At 44.8% G+C, this 17,348-nt stretch overlaps 1 protein-coding gene and 2 pseudogenes across 1 annotated transcript; 1 reads left to right on the top strand and 2 right to left on the bottom strand.

Moving 5' to 3' along the window:
- The first annotated feature begins 883 nt into the window (after nt 1-883).
- LOC120292736 lies at nt 884-3,589 on the top strand (annotated as a pseudogene).
- Nucleotides 3,590-5,296: 1,707 nt separating this feature from the next.
- LOC104437110 (UDP-glycosyltransferase 88B1) lies at nt 5,297-11,835 on the bottom strand. The gene is given in 4 exon segments (XM_010049996.3): nt 5,297-5,912; nt 5,915-5,958; nt 5,960-7,112; nt 11,661-11,835. Coding segments are annotated over 4 exon segments (1,701 nt in total). The 3' UTR covers nt 5,297-5,583.
- A 2,124-nt stretch (nt 11,836-13,959) lies between these two features.
- Nucleotides 13,960-15,622, bottom strand: LOC120293001 (annotated as a pseudogene).
- Nucleotides 15,623-17,348: the final 1,726 nt, after the last annotated feature.

The following is a 17,348-nucleotide window of genomic DNA, read 5'->3' as shown; positions in this document are numbered from 1 at the left end:
ACATGGGGTGGCCAAGCCCTTAATCATCAGAAAGAGTAATTCTTTTATCTCTGGAGAATAATGAGCTATGATTCTAACACACGAGGTCGAGGCCTTTTGCTCTCAATCATTATGGATGAGCTTTAGTAGGAACCACTATTTGCTTTGAATCTCACATGTTTAGAGCGGAAAGGGGAAGCTATTTAATGGGGTTGTTTTGCTGTCCTCCTTCATTTGACAGTGTTGAAAGGGAAATACTTGATGGTAAGTAAACACGTGGTTCCACTTTTGCAAGAGGAATTGTGACCCAGAGGTAACTCGGTTTGGTGGCGGTTTCTCTCGAATTATGGCAGTAAAGTGTGACTATTCGAATTGGAATGATTTGAAATGAGACGCAACACATTACCCAGAGGTGCAGAGTTGCAAAGGTCGACTGAAACACGACTACTGTCTATGCTTGGACGGGCCATGAGAAATAAGAACGCAACAAAATGTGTAATGGGTGATCCAATCTCACACTAAGATAAAACCTACCAGTTCACTTATATTGTTTTGTGACTAGCAAGATCCATTGACTAAATATCTGAATCAAGCCTCAGTATGTGATCACTAATAGAGATCCAGATATTACCAATAAACACTTATCTTATACAAGTTGTAAATGTGAAATAAGCAGATATTTTCTTCGTCAATTGCCTTTTCCTATGTATACATTGGACAGTGCTCATTAGAAAGATATGTTTCTTCCTTCATCCTAATGGCATCAATGTTATAGTCAACCTTCTAGCTGATTGTTGGACTTTTAATTGCTGTTTTTGTTACTATGAAGCTGATTTCCATCGCACTTAATTCATTGACATTCTTTGTTGGCTAAGCATTGTAAATGTACTGATTTAGGTATATCTGCGGAACTGGCGACGGACATTGCCATATGTGTTGGTGAGGTTAAGTTCTACCTTCATAAGGTAAGGAAACGCATCTTTCGATGCTGCCTCTAGTGTGCTGGAGAATGTTATCTCAGCATTTATTTTTCTCCCCTGTATGTAGGACTAGTTTATTTTGACATTACACTGCCTCATCTCAATTTGATGCTTATTTTTGCATTTGATGTGTAAGAACATGAAATTGTGAAAGCTACCATAGACATCCGCAATTACCGATAGGATTTTTAAGTGTGTGAATTTGTCTATCCTATTATCTTAGTTCATTCATTTTTAGTCACTGCAGCTAACTTAGTATATTATATGCACATCCTTCCCCAAGAAAGGCATCAATACCAGACTAAGTACCAACTCTCCAATTCAAATATATTGACAGATCTTAGCCTGTCATTTTTCTGACTTCTGCTGTAACAGGATGAAGGCATGATGTCGTACAGCAGTTGAAGGCATCAATTATTTTTACATTACTTTTGAAGTTCATCTGATTTTTTTTTTTTTTTCCCAAGTTTGTTTTAGACCATTGTCATGCACAAACCATGTACATTCCTTTTCTAGCTGATCTGATCTATTTTCTTCAACGCATCCGCAGTTCCCTCTCTTATCCAAGAGCTATCGCATGCAGAAGTTAGTGCAGAAGGCTCATGAGGAGAATTCTGATGAAATTAATTTGGTCGATTTCCTGAGGACCAAAGGCTTTTGAGATTTGTGCAAAATTCTGTTATGGGATGACAGTTACTCTTAATGCTTACGACGTTGTGGCTGCTCAAGTGCAGCCGAATACCTTGAGATGACTGAGGATGTTGATAGGGGTAACTTGATTTTCAAAATCGAGGTATTTCTCAATTCCAGTATCTTTCGAGCTGGAAGGATTCCATCATTGTTCTTCAAACTACAAGGTCTCTACTTCCATGGTCCAATGACCTCAAGATAGTTGGGAGATGTATAGATTCTATTGCCTCAAAGACTTCTATTGATCCTACAAGTGTCCATTGGTCATACACACACAATCGCAAATTAGCTTCGCAGATAGAATTGTTGAGGAGGGGATAAAGTTTCGGGAGAGAATGGAATCTGTACCCAAAGATTGGTGGATTGGAAGATCTATGTGAGCTGGATATTGATCTGTTCAAGCGAGGATCGTGACAGTGAAGTCAAAAGGACGGATGGATGCGAGTGTGATTGGAGAGGCTCTCAGAACTTATGCTGTCAGATGGTTGCCGGATTCTGTTGATGCTTTGGTTTCAGATGCCAACCAATTCAGAAACAAATCTCTTCTTGAAACTATCATTGCTTTGTTGCCATCTGAAGTTAATTCCGGTTCTTGTAGTTTTTTGCTAAAACTACTAAAAATGGCTACCTTGGTGGCAACAGATGGTTTGGTAAGGGAACAATTGGTGAAAAGAGTTAGTCTGATGTTGCATGAGGCATCAGTGATGGATTTGTTAATTCCTTGTCGGGCTCCACATAGCACAAAATATGATGTAGAATTGGTGAAGTGCCTTCTGAAGCAATATCTATCACATGGGAATTATGGCAGGGACTATGGCATCAAGAATAACGAAGTTGGAAATGGCATGATCCTTTGGAGCATGATTCTTTGATAAATGTTGGTAAACTGGTAGATGGGTATCTCATGGAAATAGCACATGATCCGAATCTGCCACTATCAAGTTTCATCGAGTTATCACAGTCAATTCCTGATTCAGCGAGACCGATTCATGATACCTTGTACAGATCAATTGACATATATCTGAAGGTAACATTTCCTGCATTCATCATACCCGGTCTATTTTTAGATGCTATACTCTCTCTCTCTCTCTCTCTCTCTGATCTTGTGCTCTATTAATCCTGCTGCAGGCTGTTGTTCTCGCTTGTTTTTCATAATGACCTTATGTTTTTTGATTTTGACTATTAACCTGAAGCGCTCATTCTTTGCATGCTTAAGGTTTGGCATACCACATGATCTTTTTGCATGGAGAGGGCACTTGTCGTTGCTGGTTTAGCAAGTGAAATTGGTGGAGAACCTACTCCAAATCATATGAAAGAAAGGGCATACCTCTAATAACGTTTCTTTGGCCACAGGAACATCCGAGCTTGACAAAATCTGAAAGAAAAAGGATATGTGGGTTGATGGACGTCAAGAAACTGACCATGGAGGCATCCATCCACGCTGCGCAGAATGAGCGTCTCCCACTTCGGGTTGTTGTCCAAGTTCTTTATTTCGAGCAGGTCAGAGGGGCTCAAGGCCTCAACAGCACTCAGCGAGACACTTCGTGGCTCCACGACGAACACCGACGAGGAATCAGAGAAGATGACCACGGAAAGTTGCAGGAAGCTCGAGAAACAGATGAGCCACATGAAGATTGATAACGGCGAAGAAGGAAGAAGAACCGAAGCTGGCCAAGAAATCTAGCAGGAACAGCCAAAGCGGGGCCCAGTTGCTTCCCTCGAGATCGAGGAGGATATTCGATAAACTGTGGCCCATCGGCAAGGGGCACGGGGGAGCACAAGAGCTCGAGACATCCGGGAGTTCTCAGAGCCCGACGTCTGTGGTTCCTGCAGATACCAAGTCTTCCGCATCGTCCATGAGACGCAGGCGGCACTCTATATCCTAGGAAATTCTTCATACCTGTTCAGTGCAGAAAATTTTAGGCTGTTCCCAAGTGTAAAAAGTGGTAGAAACCTCGGTAGGCGTCAGCTTCTTTGCCTCGGTGGTATGGATGCTTTCACTTCGTAAAGACTTTGCTGCTGCTTAATTCTTAAATTCTGTGAATTCATGAATCGAGGGTGGTGAGTATTCTGCTCTCTGAAGTGGCTTCTTGCTTTCTGTGGAAGCTTAACTATGCCAAAAACAAGGAACTTTGTCATGAGCAAATTATTCAAACACTTGTTCGAATTCTGGCAGCATGATTCGACCATGACCCTTGTTCCAGCCTTAAGTGAGGATCGGCACCTCCTAGCTTACCATATCTTGGGTTTTGATAAAGTGCTCCTCTCTCTGTCTGGCATGCTTGAACTTTCTTTTCGAACACTTTGGGGCCAAGAATTCACATCAAGGAAATCGGAACAAGATGTGTGCACTCGGCTTGTTCGACTTGGCATTTAATTGTCTAATGACTCAAATTCTTTTACCAAGCAGTGCAACTTGGAACAAATTGTCATGTTTATCTATATATATATTTAATATAATATTGCAAGTACTTTAAACATGGCACCAAAGTATTCAGAGGTTACAATTAATTTTTTTTTTTCTATTACCCAAATTTCGATATAGATAATTTAAACAGTTTATGCCATTTTCACAATTTCACAACATGATTTCTTAGATTTTCCCATAACTTCCATAATTTCTGGAAATCAACAGACAATTCGAATATCTTTTCAAATTAAGAAAACTTGCATAACATAGTGCGCTCACCACTAATTAATGGTGTTGCAATCCAATGACGAGACGAACTAGACGGCCCCGTGGACCAGGTCGGTTTTCCAAACTTTTAGTTCCTAGGTTGCCTTCTTCAAGCGGTCATACGCCTCTTTAGAGAGCATCAAATTACCTAACTTTGATGTCCATGTGAAGCTCCCATTAATTGTAGCAAGAATGCCACAATCCACTACCCCATAACTTTCAGAGAAATACATTTTTTGGTGACAAGCATTCTTACTCATTGGTCTGCGAATTCAACTTTGCAAAAGCATATCTTTGAACGAGGCATCGAAATCATGTGCTCTATAATCCCAAGGGTTCCCAATGATTGGTGGAGTGCTTGGTCATGTCAAAAAGTGTCCACGGAAGTTTGCCGATCACCGTCAACAAGGGCAAGACAGGGGTTACCAGAAAGCTTGATAAAAACCATAAAAAAAGTTTTCAATTGAAGTACATCACCTACCATAAAGTTCAAATGCCGAAAATTCGATAGAGCACATCACTTATTGTGATTATTTTTAAATAATTATGATATTTAAGTAATTGATTGAAAAATTATATAACACTCGATAAAAAAAAGTTATTATACCGAAATGAGCTGTGTATAATAATTATGACATTCAAATGATTTCGGTCATTTAGATTTCAGAGCATCAACGACTTTTTCACGCTCGATGGATACCTATGCACTTCGTCAAAACCCAGGCATAAAAAATGCGTACGACCTTCATCCTTTCGTTCACTAAAAAACAACACACCATAAATTGTCCACATGACATCATTCGCCGGCTTCTGAACGTGGCGAAACAAGGGCCGTTCCTAAAGATATCAAAGAACTACGGCAGTAGCGTAACGACAAGATTACTGTAACTGCGCTCCCTAATAAAAAACCACACAACGAAGAGAAAAATGCTTTTTTTTTCTTTTTTTTTCATATGCCGGGCTTACATTTCATATGCGAACTGAATCCCACCAATCAAACCAGAACACGTCTCGCGTGACACGTAGTTTAAGAATTAAATCAAAATAGGGTAGATGCAAAGCATCAAATCCCATTATTTTTTTCTAGTTACTAGAATTTTTTCTAGGGTTTTCCAGCGTGCCCTCCATAGATATTTTCATGGACCCATTGCAGCTTTAGCCTTTCACCACTCGCAGCAGATTTTTTTTTTTAAAAAAAAACCACACAAATGGAAAATGGCAAAAAAAAAAAAAAAACAATGGACAAAGGCAAAAAGCTCAAGCGATGTTCCATGACTGTACTAACTCAGCCAACGCGACCTGAGCCGACCCGCCGGGACTGAGCGCCGCCTGCGCTTCCTTCTTGAGATGCTGCATCCGCTCCCTGATGGCCTCGCCCTCCGGTCCCATCAGCCCTCGGATCCGCCGCTCCACCTCCGCCACGCTCACCGACCGCTCCTCCCCCGCCGCCTCCTCCATCGGCAGCGCGACCCTCATCGCCTCCACCATGAACACCCGGTTCTGCCGCTGCTCCGCGTAGAGCGGCCACGCGATCATCGGCACCCCCGCGCACACGGCCTCGAGCACCGAGTTCCACCCGCAGTGGTCACGAACCCTCCCGTCGCGCCGTGGTTCAACACCGCCACCTGCGGCCCACGACTTCACGACGATGCCCCTCCCCGCGGTCCGCTCCAGGAACCCCTCCGGGAGAAGCGCCCCCAGGTCCGGCTCCGCCGTGGAGACGGCCTTGTGGCCCTTGCCGGTGGCCGGGCTCCGGATCACCCATAGGAACCGGTGGCCGCTCCTCTCGAGCCCCGTCGCTATCTCCTTCAGCTGCTCGGCGGAGAACACCCCGAGGCTCCCGAAGCTCAGGAACACGACGCTTCCTCTCGGCTGCGAGTCCAACCATGTCAAGCACTCCGGCTTGTCGTTACCTGGGCCGTCGCCGCTCCCGGCTTTTCCGCCATCCCCGCTCGAGACCAGGGGCCCTATGCAGTAAAGCGGAGGGGTCGGCCCGTCGGACACGCATTTGCCGTCCCGGATGGCTTTCACGGTTTCCTCCTCGAGCTTCTCCAGCGTGTTCAATATAATCCCGGACGCTATCAGCATGTTCATCGCGCTCTCCAGCAAGAGCTCGTAGGCCCGGTCGTTGCGGTCTTGCACCAGTTCGGGGATGTCGGAAGGCAGCAAAGGCGGCGCGCCGGGGAAGCGGAGGACGGTGTCGGCGTCGAGGTCCTTCAAGCTTTTGGTGGTGGTCCTGTGGAGGACGGGCAAGCCGAGGAAGACGGTCAAGCCGCATCCCGACGAGCTGAAGAAGTAGTAGCAGGGGATGCCGAGACCGCGCGCGACCGACAGGGCGTTGGTGCAGAAGAAGTCGATGACGAGGGCCCGGACGCGGTGGGTCTCGGAGATGGAGACGAGGGCGCGGTGGACGTTGGGGTTGTTGAGGCGGGAGGAGCTCGAGGGCGAGGGTCTCGAGGTGCGGGGAGGTGGTGGAGTAGTCGGGAGGGAGGGAAGTGGGAGGCAGGTGGTGGAAGGTGATGGAAGGGTGGGCGGCAGAGACGGCGGCGATGTAGGAGGAGATGGAGCCGCCTTCGTAGGCTTGGCTGGGGAGGAGGACGTGGATGGAGAGGGAAAGATGGCGGGTGAGGAGGAGCTTGCCCAGCTCCACCATGGGGGTGAGGTGGCCGATGGCCGGTGCAGAATACAGAACCACCGCCTGCTCCTCCATGATGGGTGGCTCTGGGGATCGGCGGATTGGGAAAATCTCGAGAGATATGTGCTCTTTTGGTCAAGTGTAAGCAGATCTATTTTACATGTCAAAAAAGCAGGTGAATTTATAGTTGAATTTAGGTTGACCGGGTCAGACCTGTTTCTTGTGTATGTGTATATGTTTAAAAACTAAATTCGGATCTTTTAAGAAGTCTTTCAGTTTGTAGGAGGGATATGTTGTCTAAAAGTTCTAAAATTTATTACGCCTCCTAAAAATTTATAAAAAAAAAAAAAATATAATTAAGTTTAAAATTTATTAAATTAATGCCATAAAGTCCTTGTGTTAACATTAGGGGTGATTGGATCTAGTGTGGGTAGATTCAAGACTTGGATCCTATACCTAATCCTATTACTTGATTCTATTCAAAGTTGACCTTGTTTTGGGACCATTCTCTTTTTTCAGTCCGATTCTGGGGTCAATTTTATTTCCATTGGAATCTGTTTTGTAATTGCTTGATACCCTATGCAGTTTTGAATTTTACATTAATACGCAAGAAAACAATATAATCTTCTTAATTTGTATTGAAACATTAAACATATATAATTAATAAGTACATGAATTTTTTGACTAAACGAAAATTAAGGACTCATAAGATTGATTACCATAAATAAACATCATAAGGCAAAGTAAAAATCCTATGACTGCGGAGTGATTTTGATTTGTCTATCTTAGGCTTTGCAAACTAATTCTGTAATGTTCGGGGCTCCACTGTATAATATTGTCCACTTTAGGTCACCCGCTCTAATGGCGACGAACCGCCATTCCACCACGTTTTTCCCTCACAGCTTTAAAACGCATTATGTAGGGGCAGAGCCATCCCATAGCCTTCCTCTTCCAAGCTATAATATTGTCTTCTTGGGCCCCGCACTAGCGTGGACGCACTCGGCCCCCACACGTGCACAAGGAAGAGGTCCCTCTTGTCCCACATCGCTGCGAAAGTCCCGCCAACTTATAAAGCGCTTTTAGCCCCTCTAATCAGACATACGCGTTTTCTTGGGGTATTTAACTATCTCGAGAGGAACAAAACCGTGAGGACTTAGTGTTCAAAGCGGACAATATGTGTACAGTGGAGACCCGGGATGTTATAAATTCAAAGTTCTTTTTTCAAAGTTCAATAGAAGACAATTGGAAGCAAATTTTCAGAGTGATTTCTTGGTTTCCTCCCCATGACTGTGGAGTGTGGACTAGTGGTGCCAAAATGGTCAATAAAGTGGCAGTCATTCTTGGATAAAAATGACTCATAATCCTTCTTTTTTCTCGTATTTCCCTTCGCAATCTCTCTCCCTCTCTCTCCAAATGCACTCTTTAGGGTTTCCTTGTGTTCCCATGACCTAAGTAGCACCGACATTGACACGCGACACGTAATACAACACAACACGCCAAAACGTCGTTTATCAAAAAATAGATAATTCTGACATGTTGGGACACGTTGTATATTAAATGTATATTTTTATATAAACATAATAAATGATCATTTTTATGATTATTTCCATCAAATTAATTTTATTCAAACTCACAAATAAATAAATAATTAAAAAAACCTAGAATAAATTTATACTAAAAGTATTAATTAACTATTTATTAATATTATTCATTATTTCGAGGGTGTCGGAAAGTGTCGGACACGTGTCGAAGTGTTCATCACGACATGGCGCTCTTAGAGTGTCGGTGCGTCGTGGGCCACGACTACCACCGCCGTTTTCAACCTACTAACCCTAACCCTCTTGCTCCTTCCCTTGTCCCTTTGCCACACCTCTTGTAGGCCCATCCCCGCCTCCCTACCCCTCCGCCATTGACGACAACTGTAGCTCCTTGAGCTTCCGCCGCATGCTCTCCTACAATACCTTTGACCTCTTTGCCACCCCTCCGGCACCTACAAGGTCTAGCCCATCGACTATGCCAAGTGCAAGGTCAGCATCTTTGACCCTGCCATGTTAGCCAAACATCCTTAAAAAACGTGAACTTTCCACCAATTTGACAAGAAATCCAGCTCGAGAAAACATCCCCAAGAAAAAAAGAAAAACCCAGCTTCAATTTGAAAGAATATTCTAGAAAAACCAAAGAGATTCTCAAGCTTATGGATGAGGTCTTCATCATTGATGAGACGAAATAGAGTGACCATGAGTTGGTGATGGACGGTGCGACCGTGAGCCAATGAGAGAAGGAAGCGAGCGAGGAAGAGGAACATCGAAAGTGGAGCATCACGCGAGAGGAAAATTACAGTTTTAATATTAGAAATCACGTTACAAAAAGATAGAGTTTTAGACTTTTGAGCTTACAAAACCGGTTCCCAAACAAGTCTGGTCGATTAAGTTCTTGGGTGGTATTCACTCGGAACTGAGGACTAAACTAGTTCAAATCGGTTTCAAATTTTGGGAATTGGTTCCTAAATCGATTTTAATGGGAATCGATTCTTAAACCTATTTTCTAGGTGGGACAATTTGGTTCCTGGGTAGACTTAGTCCAACTGCACATTTCTAGTTAACACTGTCAATTTGATTAATGGAAAAAACGACGTGACATTTTTATTATTTTTTATTAAATTCTTTATTAAAATTAGATTAAAAACTAAAAAAAAAAACTAAAACTTTATTAAAGAAATGAAACTAAAAGAAAAATAAATAAAGAGAATGACCGGCTAGTGGCATTTCCATTTGGCCATCGTTGAAAGGTTGGAACCCTAGCTAGGCTCGGGTGAAGGCACCTAAATTTGGATGATGCTTGCTCGATCATCGCTCGCCTAGGGCAAGGCCTTGTGGGCTTGGGCGAGGCCTTGTTGGCCCTCGCCTAGGGTTGGTGAGGCTCACCCAAATCTGGTGAGCCTCGTTAGCCTTGAGCAAGCCCTGATGTCGCCACCATGAATGTAGGGTGACTATTCTGCTCTTTGAAGTGGCTTGTTGCTTTCTCCTTGGAAGCTTAAGTATGCCAAATGCATGAAACTTGGTCATGAGCAAATTATTCAACACTTGTTCGCCCTTCAGCAGTATGATTCGACCCATGACCCTTGTTCCAGCTTTCGGCGAGGATTGGCACACTGCCTCCTAGCTTACTCCTAGCTTACTATATCTTGGTTTGGACTTAGGTTTTGGTATGTTTTCGATGAGATCCACGTGATCAAGATTAAGGTGCACTGGATTGGTATATGTTTGGAGCACCCAATAAAGGGCTCCTCTCTCTATCTGACATGCTTGAACTTTCTTTTTGAACACTTTGGGGCCATGAATTTGCATCAAGGAAATCGGAACATGATGTGTGCACTTGGTTTGTTCGACTTGGCATTTAAGTGTCTACTAACTCAATTCTTTTTACAAAGCGGTACAACTTGGAACAAACCGTCATGTAACATTCTTGAAAATGACAAAATTTTCCCATAAATCATGTAATGCAATTTTTACATTGAAGAGATAAATTATCTTAAAACTACTATTCAACATCTTAAAACTATTCACCGCATAAAATCACTATGGCCTAAAACCCATCCGGTGAAAAATTTTGAAAATGTCCTCTAGGGCCGATTTTGGGTCCATGGGCCCAAAAACCCTATTGGCCCAAAACACAATTAAGGCTGTAAAGATACTTGCTTTGCTGAATAAATATGTTTTTTTAATCTCATATTGCAAGTACTTTAAACATGGCACCAAAGTGTTCAAAAGTTACAATTAAAATTGTTTTCTACTACCCAAATTTCAATATCGATCATTTAAAAAGTTTATCCAATTCTCACAATTCCACAACATAATTTCTTGGATTTTCTCAAGACTTATGTAATTTCTAGAAATCAATAGATAATTTGAATATCCTTTCAAATTAAGAAGATTTACATAAGATAGTGCATTCACCGATACGGCGTTGCAATCTGATGACGGGGACGGACTAGATGGCCCCGTGGACCAGGTTGGTTTTCCAAAATTTTAATTCCTAGGTTTCCGTTTTCAAGTGCTCTTACCTCTTTCTAGAGAGCATCAAATTGTCTTACTTTGGTGTTAATGGGAAGCTCTCATGAATTAGAGCAATAATGCCACAATCTACCCTATAACTTTCTAGAGAAATACATTTCTTGGTGACAAATATGCTTACTCATGGTCCGCGACTTCAACTCTGCAAAAGGATATCTTTTAAACGAGGTGTCGAAATCATGTGCCCTCTAATCCCAAGGGGTTCACGATGATTGGGGAAGCGCCTGGTCATGCCAAAGGTGTTGTCAGAATTTTGCTGAGCACCGCGGGCAAGGGCAAGATGGGGGTTAGCGTAAAGCTTGATAAAATCCATAAGGAAGTTTTTTGGTTGAAGTACATCACCTACCATCAAGTTAACAATTTTCTAATGTCTGGCTAAGTTTGGATGTCTCGTTTATTTCAGGGTCAATTGCAATACTCATTTTAATCATGGCTAATTAAAACTGATGTCTCGTTTATTTCAGTCAATTGCAATACTCATTTTAATCATGGCTAATTAAAACTATTGCTTGGGTAATACAAACATCGGAATAAGGATATTACAAGTGCTATAACTTTCGTATCCTCACTTGAGCACCAAAACCGAGCTCGAGCCGGTCGCCACACCTACGAAGCCTGCGACCTACAGATCTCTCGCTCGCCATCACCGAACACCACCGACGCTACTCCCGCTCCGTTCGCCTCTGCTCCCATATCGTTGCGCCACACCATCTTCGCTGTGCCAATCGCCACCGCAGCTAGTCCACCGACACCAGCAGACCGCCCTCGCAATCCGTGACCCGACGCCGCCAGAGCCCACATCGCTGTTGCTCGCGTCTCCTCGGTGCCCGACAACAAGCCCCACGCCCTGTGACGCCCTCTCGCCAGTGCCTTGCTTCATCGAAGTCCCTTGCCGGCGTCAATCTTCGCTGCCCCGCGCCAAACGCCCACCTGCCTTGCCTCGCCGGCGATCCCCTTTATCGGACCTCGACGCTGTCTTTCTGACCCACCACCAGCCACGTGTAACAAAAAAGAAAAAAAGAAAATCAATTAGGTAGTTCTTTTCTTTTTACTTTATTTTATTATGTTATTCTCACTTATTTACCTTTTTTTTTTTTTTTAGTAGGATTATTCCTAAATATATGATTGATGTTCCAACATGAAAGTGCCCCTCAAGCGAGGGATTGACAGTCCGATTTTCGCGCCCGAAATCCGACTCGCAATCCCTTACAAAAATCGACAATCCAATCTCAAGCCCGAGATTCGATTCGCGATTTAATTTAAAATTGGCCAACCCGATCTCATGCGCGAGATATGGTTCGTCGATTTTTAGATATCAATCTTATCTTGTTTGATTTCCTGTCGTTAAGTTGGTTGAGTCAATCTTATTTTTGTAAAAAAAAATTCAAAAAATATTTGAGTTAGGATTAGATTTGCTTTAGAATATTTCCTGTGTTAGGTTAAAATTGCAATCTTATTTCGAGTTTTAAATAAGAAAATCCAAAAAATGTTGAATTAAGATTAGGTTTGGTTTGGTTATTTTCTTTTATATTTAGAATAAGAATTTTATTTTGAATCATGGAAAAGAAAACCAAAAGAAAAACACATTCATTTAGGATGTTAGTTTTATCATTATTTGAATTGCATGTGAAAATTTTAATTTCGAAATTAATAAAAAAAAAAACACAAAAATCATCATGCATATATCATGTTGAATTAAGGCATTCTTTGCACGTCATTGCATGTTAGGGTTGCATGTTTATCAATTATAGGTAGATAATCTCTCCTAGATAAATTGCATGTTTTGTTAGGAAAATAAAAATGCCCATGTCATATAGAATTAGGTTCATGAAATGCACGTCATTTATTGATTGTTGTTAAGTCCATTTAATTAGAAATTGCCCGTCATTAGATTATGTTATTTAATAAATGTCGCGTGACATATAGCTCGCATATTAAATTGTATGTCGCATGTCATTTTAATTGAAATAATTATGTACGCCATTGCATTGCATTGCACGTCATTAGAATTAAGTCATTTGGGTAAATTTAAATTGCATATTTAATTATTACATTTCTTTATAATAGACTGCATGCTTATTTATGTCATATAGTTTAGGTTATGTTGCTATGCTATATCATTTCATGTTAAATTAATAGCATTGCATTGCATATTGACTATATTTTCATTTAATAAGTGAAAACAAGAAAAGAAATTGCATGTTAATTAGAAACCATATCTAGGATTGTTGATGTGGATTTTAATTTAACACCAGATGCTTTCGTTGCTTTGAGGTAAATTCTGCATCATTTAATTGCTTTCTTGGGTGTTAAATTGGTGGTTTGTGCACCTGCATAAACACTTCACATGTTAGTGAAATAGATTTAAAATCAATTCAAATTGCTTGCCAAACATTTTTCAAAATAAAAAGAAAGGTACCGAAAGGGTGTTAGAGAAATCTAACGTAACCAAGTCCCCGTACCCTTAGTCTCTGGTTCGTAGAAGTAAAGTAAATCTCCCATTACTTTACTAGGGTTTCTAATCGACCCACCAAAAATAGATTAGTGACGACTCCTAGTTAAAATCTATCTACATGTTAGTAATTTAAATCTAAGTCGCGAATTAGTATGGGTTTGAGAGAGCCCGAGTTAAGTCTAGGCTTAACAATCCATTAGCCAAAACCCTATGTGGTTCACCCCCGAAAATTTTGGTCGCGACATTTATTTTTTCTTCCTTTTGGCCGGTAGCCTCGCCTTGGCTAGGCAAGCTCGAGCTTGCCTAGATCCGGCGAGGCTCGGTCTCGTCGGTCAACGCGAGGTCGGCCTCACCTTGGTTGGGCAAGCTTGAGCTCGCTTAGATCCAGCGAGGATCGGCCTCGCCGAATCTGGGGGAGCTCGAGATGTAAGCCCGGGGTAATCAAATCCCATTATTATTTGTCTAGTTACTAGAATTTTTTCTAGGGTTTCCCCTCCATAGATATTATCCCAGGCCTATCGCAGCCTTTGACAACTTGCAGAGTTTTGTTTTTTTTTTTAAACCACACAAAGAAGAGAAAAAGACCACAAAAAAAAAAACAAACGATGGAAAAAGGCAAAAGCTCAAGCGATGCTCCATGACTGTACTAACTCAGCCAACGCGACTTGAGCCGATCCGCCAGGACTCAGTGCTGCCTGCGTTTCTTTCTTGAGATGCTGCAGCCGCTCCCTGATGGCCTCGCCCTCCGGCCCCATCAGCCCTCGGACCCGCCGGTCCACCTCCGCCGCGCTCACCGACCGCTCCTCCCCCGCCGCCTCCTCCATCGGCAGAGCGACCCTCATCGCCTTCACCATGAACACCCGGTTCTGCCGCTGCTCCGCGTAGAGCGGCCACGCGATCATCGGCACCCCCGCGCACACGGCCTCGAGCACCGAGTTCCACCCGCAGTGGGTCACGAACCCGCCCGTCGCGCCGTGGTTCAGCACCGCCACCTGCGGGGCCCACGACTTCACGACGAACCCCCTCCCCGCGGTCCGCTCTAGAAACCCCTCCGGGAGCAGCGCGCCCAGGTCCGGCTCCGCCGTGGAGACGGCCTTGTGGTCGTTACCGGTGGCCGGGCTCCGGACCACCCATAGGAACCGGTGGCCGCTCCTCTCGAGCCCCGTCGCTATCTCCTTCAGCTGCTCGGCGGAGAACACCCCGAGGCTCCCGAAGCTCAGGAACACGACGCTTCCTCTCGGCTGCGAGTCCAACCATGTCAAGCACTCCGGCTTGTCGTTACCTGGGCCGCCGCCACTCTCCGCTTTTCCGCCATCCCCGCTCGAGACCAGGGGCCCGATGCAGTAAAGCGGAGGGGTCGGCCCGTCGGGCACGCATTTGCCGTCCCGGATGGCTTTCACGGCTTCCTCCTCCAGCTTCTCCAACGTGTTCACTATAATCCCGGACGCCATCAGCATGTTCGTCGCGCTCTCCAGCAAGAGCTCGTAGGCCCGGTCGTTGCGGTCTTGCGCCAGTCCACCGATGTCGGAAGGCAGCAGCGGCGGCGCGCCGGGGAAGCGGAGGACGGTGTCGGTGGCGAGGTCCTTCAAGCTTTTGGTGGTGGTCCTATGGAGGACGGGCAAGCCGAGGAAGGCGGTCAAGCCGCATCCCGACGAGCTGAAGAAGTAGTAGCAGGGGATGCCGAGGCCGCGCGCGACCGACAGGGCGTTGGTGCAGAAGAAGTCGATGACGAGGGCCCGGACGCGGTGGGTCTCGGAGATGGAGACGAGGGCGCGGTGGACGTTGGGGTTGTTAAGGCGGAGGAGCTCGAAGGCGAGGGTCTCGAGGTGCTGGGAGGTGGAGTAGTCGGGAGGGAGGGAGGTGGGGGCAGGTGGTGGAAGGTGATGGAAGGGTGGGCGGCGGAGACGGCGGCGATGTAGGAGGAGACGGAGCCGCCTTCGAAGGCTTGGCTGGGGAGGAGGACGTGGATGGAGAGGGAAGGTTGGCGGGCGAGGAGAAGCTTGCCCAGCTCCACCATGGGGCTGAGGTGGCCGATGGCCGGTGCAGAATACAGAACCACCGCCTGCTCCTCCATGATGGGTGGCTCTGGGGATCGGCGTATTGGGAAAATCTTGAGAGAAATGAGCTCTTTTAGTCAAGCGTAAGCAGATGCACTTACATGTAGAAAAAGCGGATGCATTTATAGTTGAATTTAGGTCCCCGGTCAAACCTATTTCTTGTGTGTCTTTCTAAAAACTAAATTATTGAGCCTTAACACTTATAAAGTATAACTAACAAAATACTGATGTAACATTTTTGTTATTTTTATTTAAATCTTTACTTAAATTATATTAAATAACTAAAAAAATCTAAAATGTTATTAAAGAAACCAAACTAAAAGAAAAAAGAGAGAATGGCAGGCCGATGGCGCTTCCATTGGCCATTGTCAGAAGGGCCAACGACCCTAGCTATGGCCGAGGGCCAACGACCCTATCTATGGCCATTGTCAGAAGGGCCAACAACCCTAGCTAGGCTCGGTTGAGGGTGCGGTGATGCATATTCTACCATCACTTGCCTAGAGCAAGGTCTTGCAGGCCCAAGTGAGGCCTCATTGGCCTTCGCCTAGGATCCGCGAGGCTCGTCTAGATTTGGCAATCCTCCCTAGCCCCGAGAGAGCACTAGTGTTGCCCTCACTCGAGCTTGGCTAGCCCTTACCAAGAGAGGGGGCTCTCTGTTTTTTTCCTCCTCTCTGTCAATTCCATACCCTCGAGGTAGAGAACGCACTTTCACAACAGAAGAAAAACAGACGAGAGAGTCCAAAAAGGTGAAAAGGGAAGCAAAGAAGGATCATTTTCCTTGGGCGAGTGTTTCCTGTACAACGACTGGTGCTGGGGTCGAGCACTTTCTTTGCGCCCTCGTGCTTGCAGCCTCTTTCCCACACCGCCACCGAGATCTGCTAGCGCTCTTCCCGGCGGCGACGATTTTTCTTGCAGGTTTTTGGCGGTTCCCGAGGAAGCGGCTCAGCGTCGTCGTGCAGCAACCCAGACCAGTCTTCACCGCGCTCAGTCCCATCGCACGCAGCCGTCGGCGGATCTTGCTGTCCTGGACCCTTCTGATCGTCCCAGATCTCGGCCACCTCGCGGTCAAGCTCCTTGCACCCCAACGCGAAGCATACGCAAGATAACAAGACAAATTCGCTGTCTCTCGTCGCAAGTCCCTGTCACAATCTGCCGTCTAAGGAACTCATGCGCCTGTCAATCCCTATTGGACTCGTGCAAGAACACATAAAAAGAAGAATTTTGGCGCGGTGAACATGTGATTGGAGGAGTATCCAGTGGAGTTGGAATTGCTTTATTTTCTTTGTCAAAGAAAGCAAAGAAAATCAAGTGAAAGACCAAGGGGATTATTTGGGACGTCAAGGGCTGGAATTTGGCAGCACGCTAGTGGGTAGCCCGAGCTTAGGGAGGAAAAGCCAAAAGTTGACTTCAGCTGCCACCAATTCAAGCTGCCGTCCCTGCGGCGCCTTCGACGGCTTGACGTTACCAGCAAAGCCACCTCGTTGTTAAATTCTCGACGTCGGTTTTTGCAGGTTTCTAGGCGAGCGACTAACGAGTAATTGGTGGTCCTCGCCTATCCCAAATCAATTCCGACGTTGTCTGGCACCTCCTCTCCTCCTAGCCTCACCGCTACACGCTAACGACCCACGGGCACCTCGTTGACCCACCGCCAGGCACATCGACCGTGAATCATCCACCATGAGCCATTTTGCTGGTCCCATCATCCGACGAGTCCAAATTCGGGAACGATATTACAAAATAGGTAAAGATATTATCCAAATTTAAATTGGTATTTCCTTACTTAATTCATTAATATTGGATGT

Source organism: Eucalyptus grandis, chromosome 4, assembly GCF_016545825.1.
Source record: "Eucalyptus grandis isolate ANBG69807.140 chromosome 4, ASM1654582v1, whole genome shotgun sequence".
Taxonomy (NCBI): domain Eukaryota; kingdom Viridiplantae; phylum Streptophyta; class Magnoliopsida; order Myrtales; family Myrtaceae; genus Eucalyptus; species Eucalyptus grandis.
Note: the sequence above shows the minus strand (reverse complement) of the source record. Positions and strands in the feature narration are given on the sequence as shown.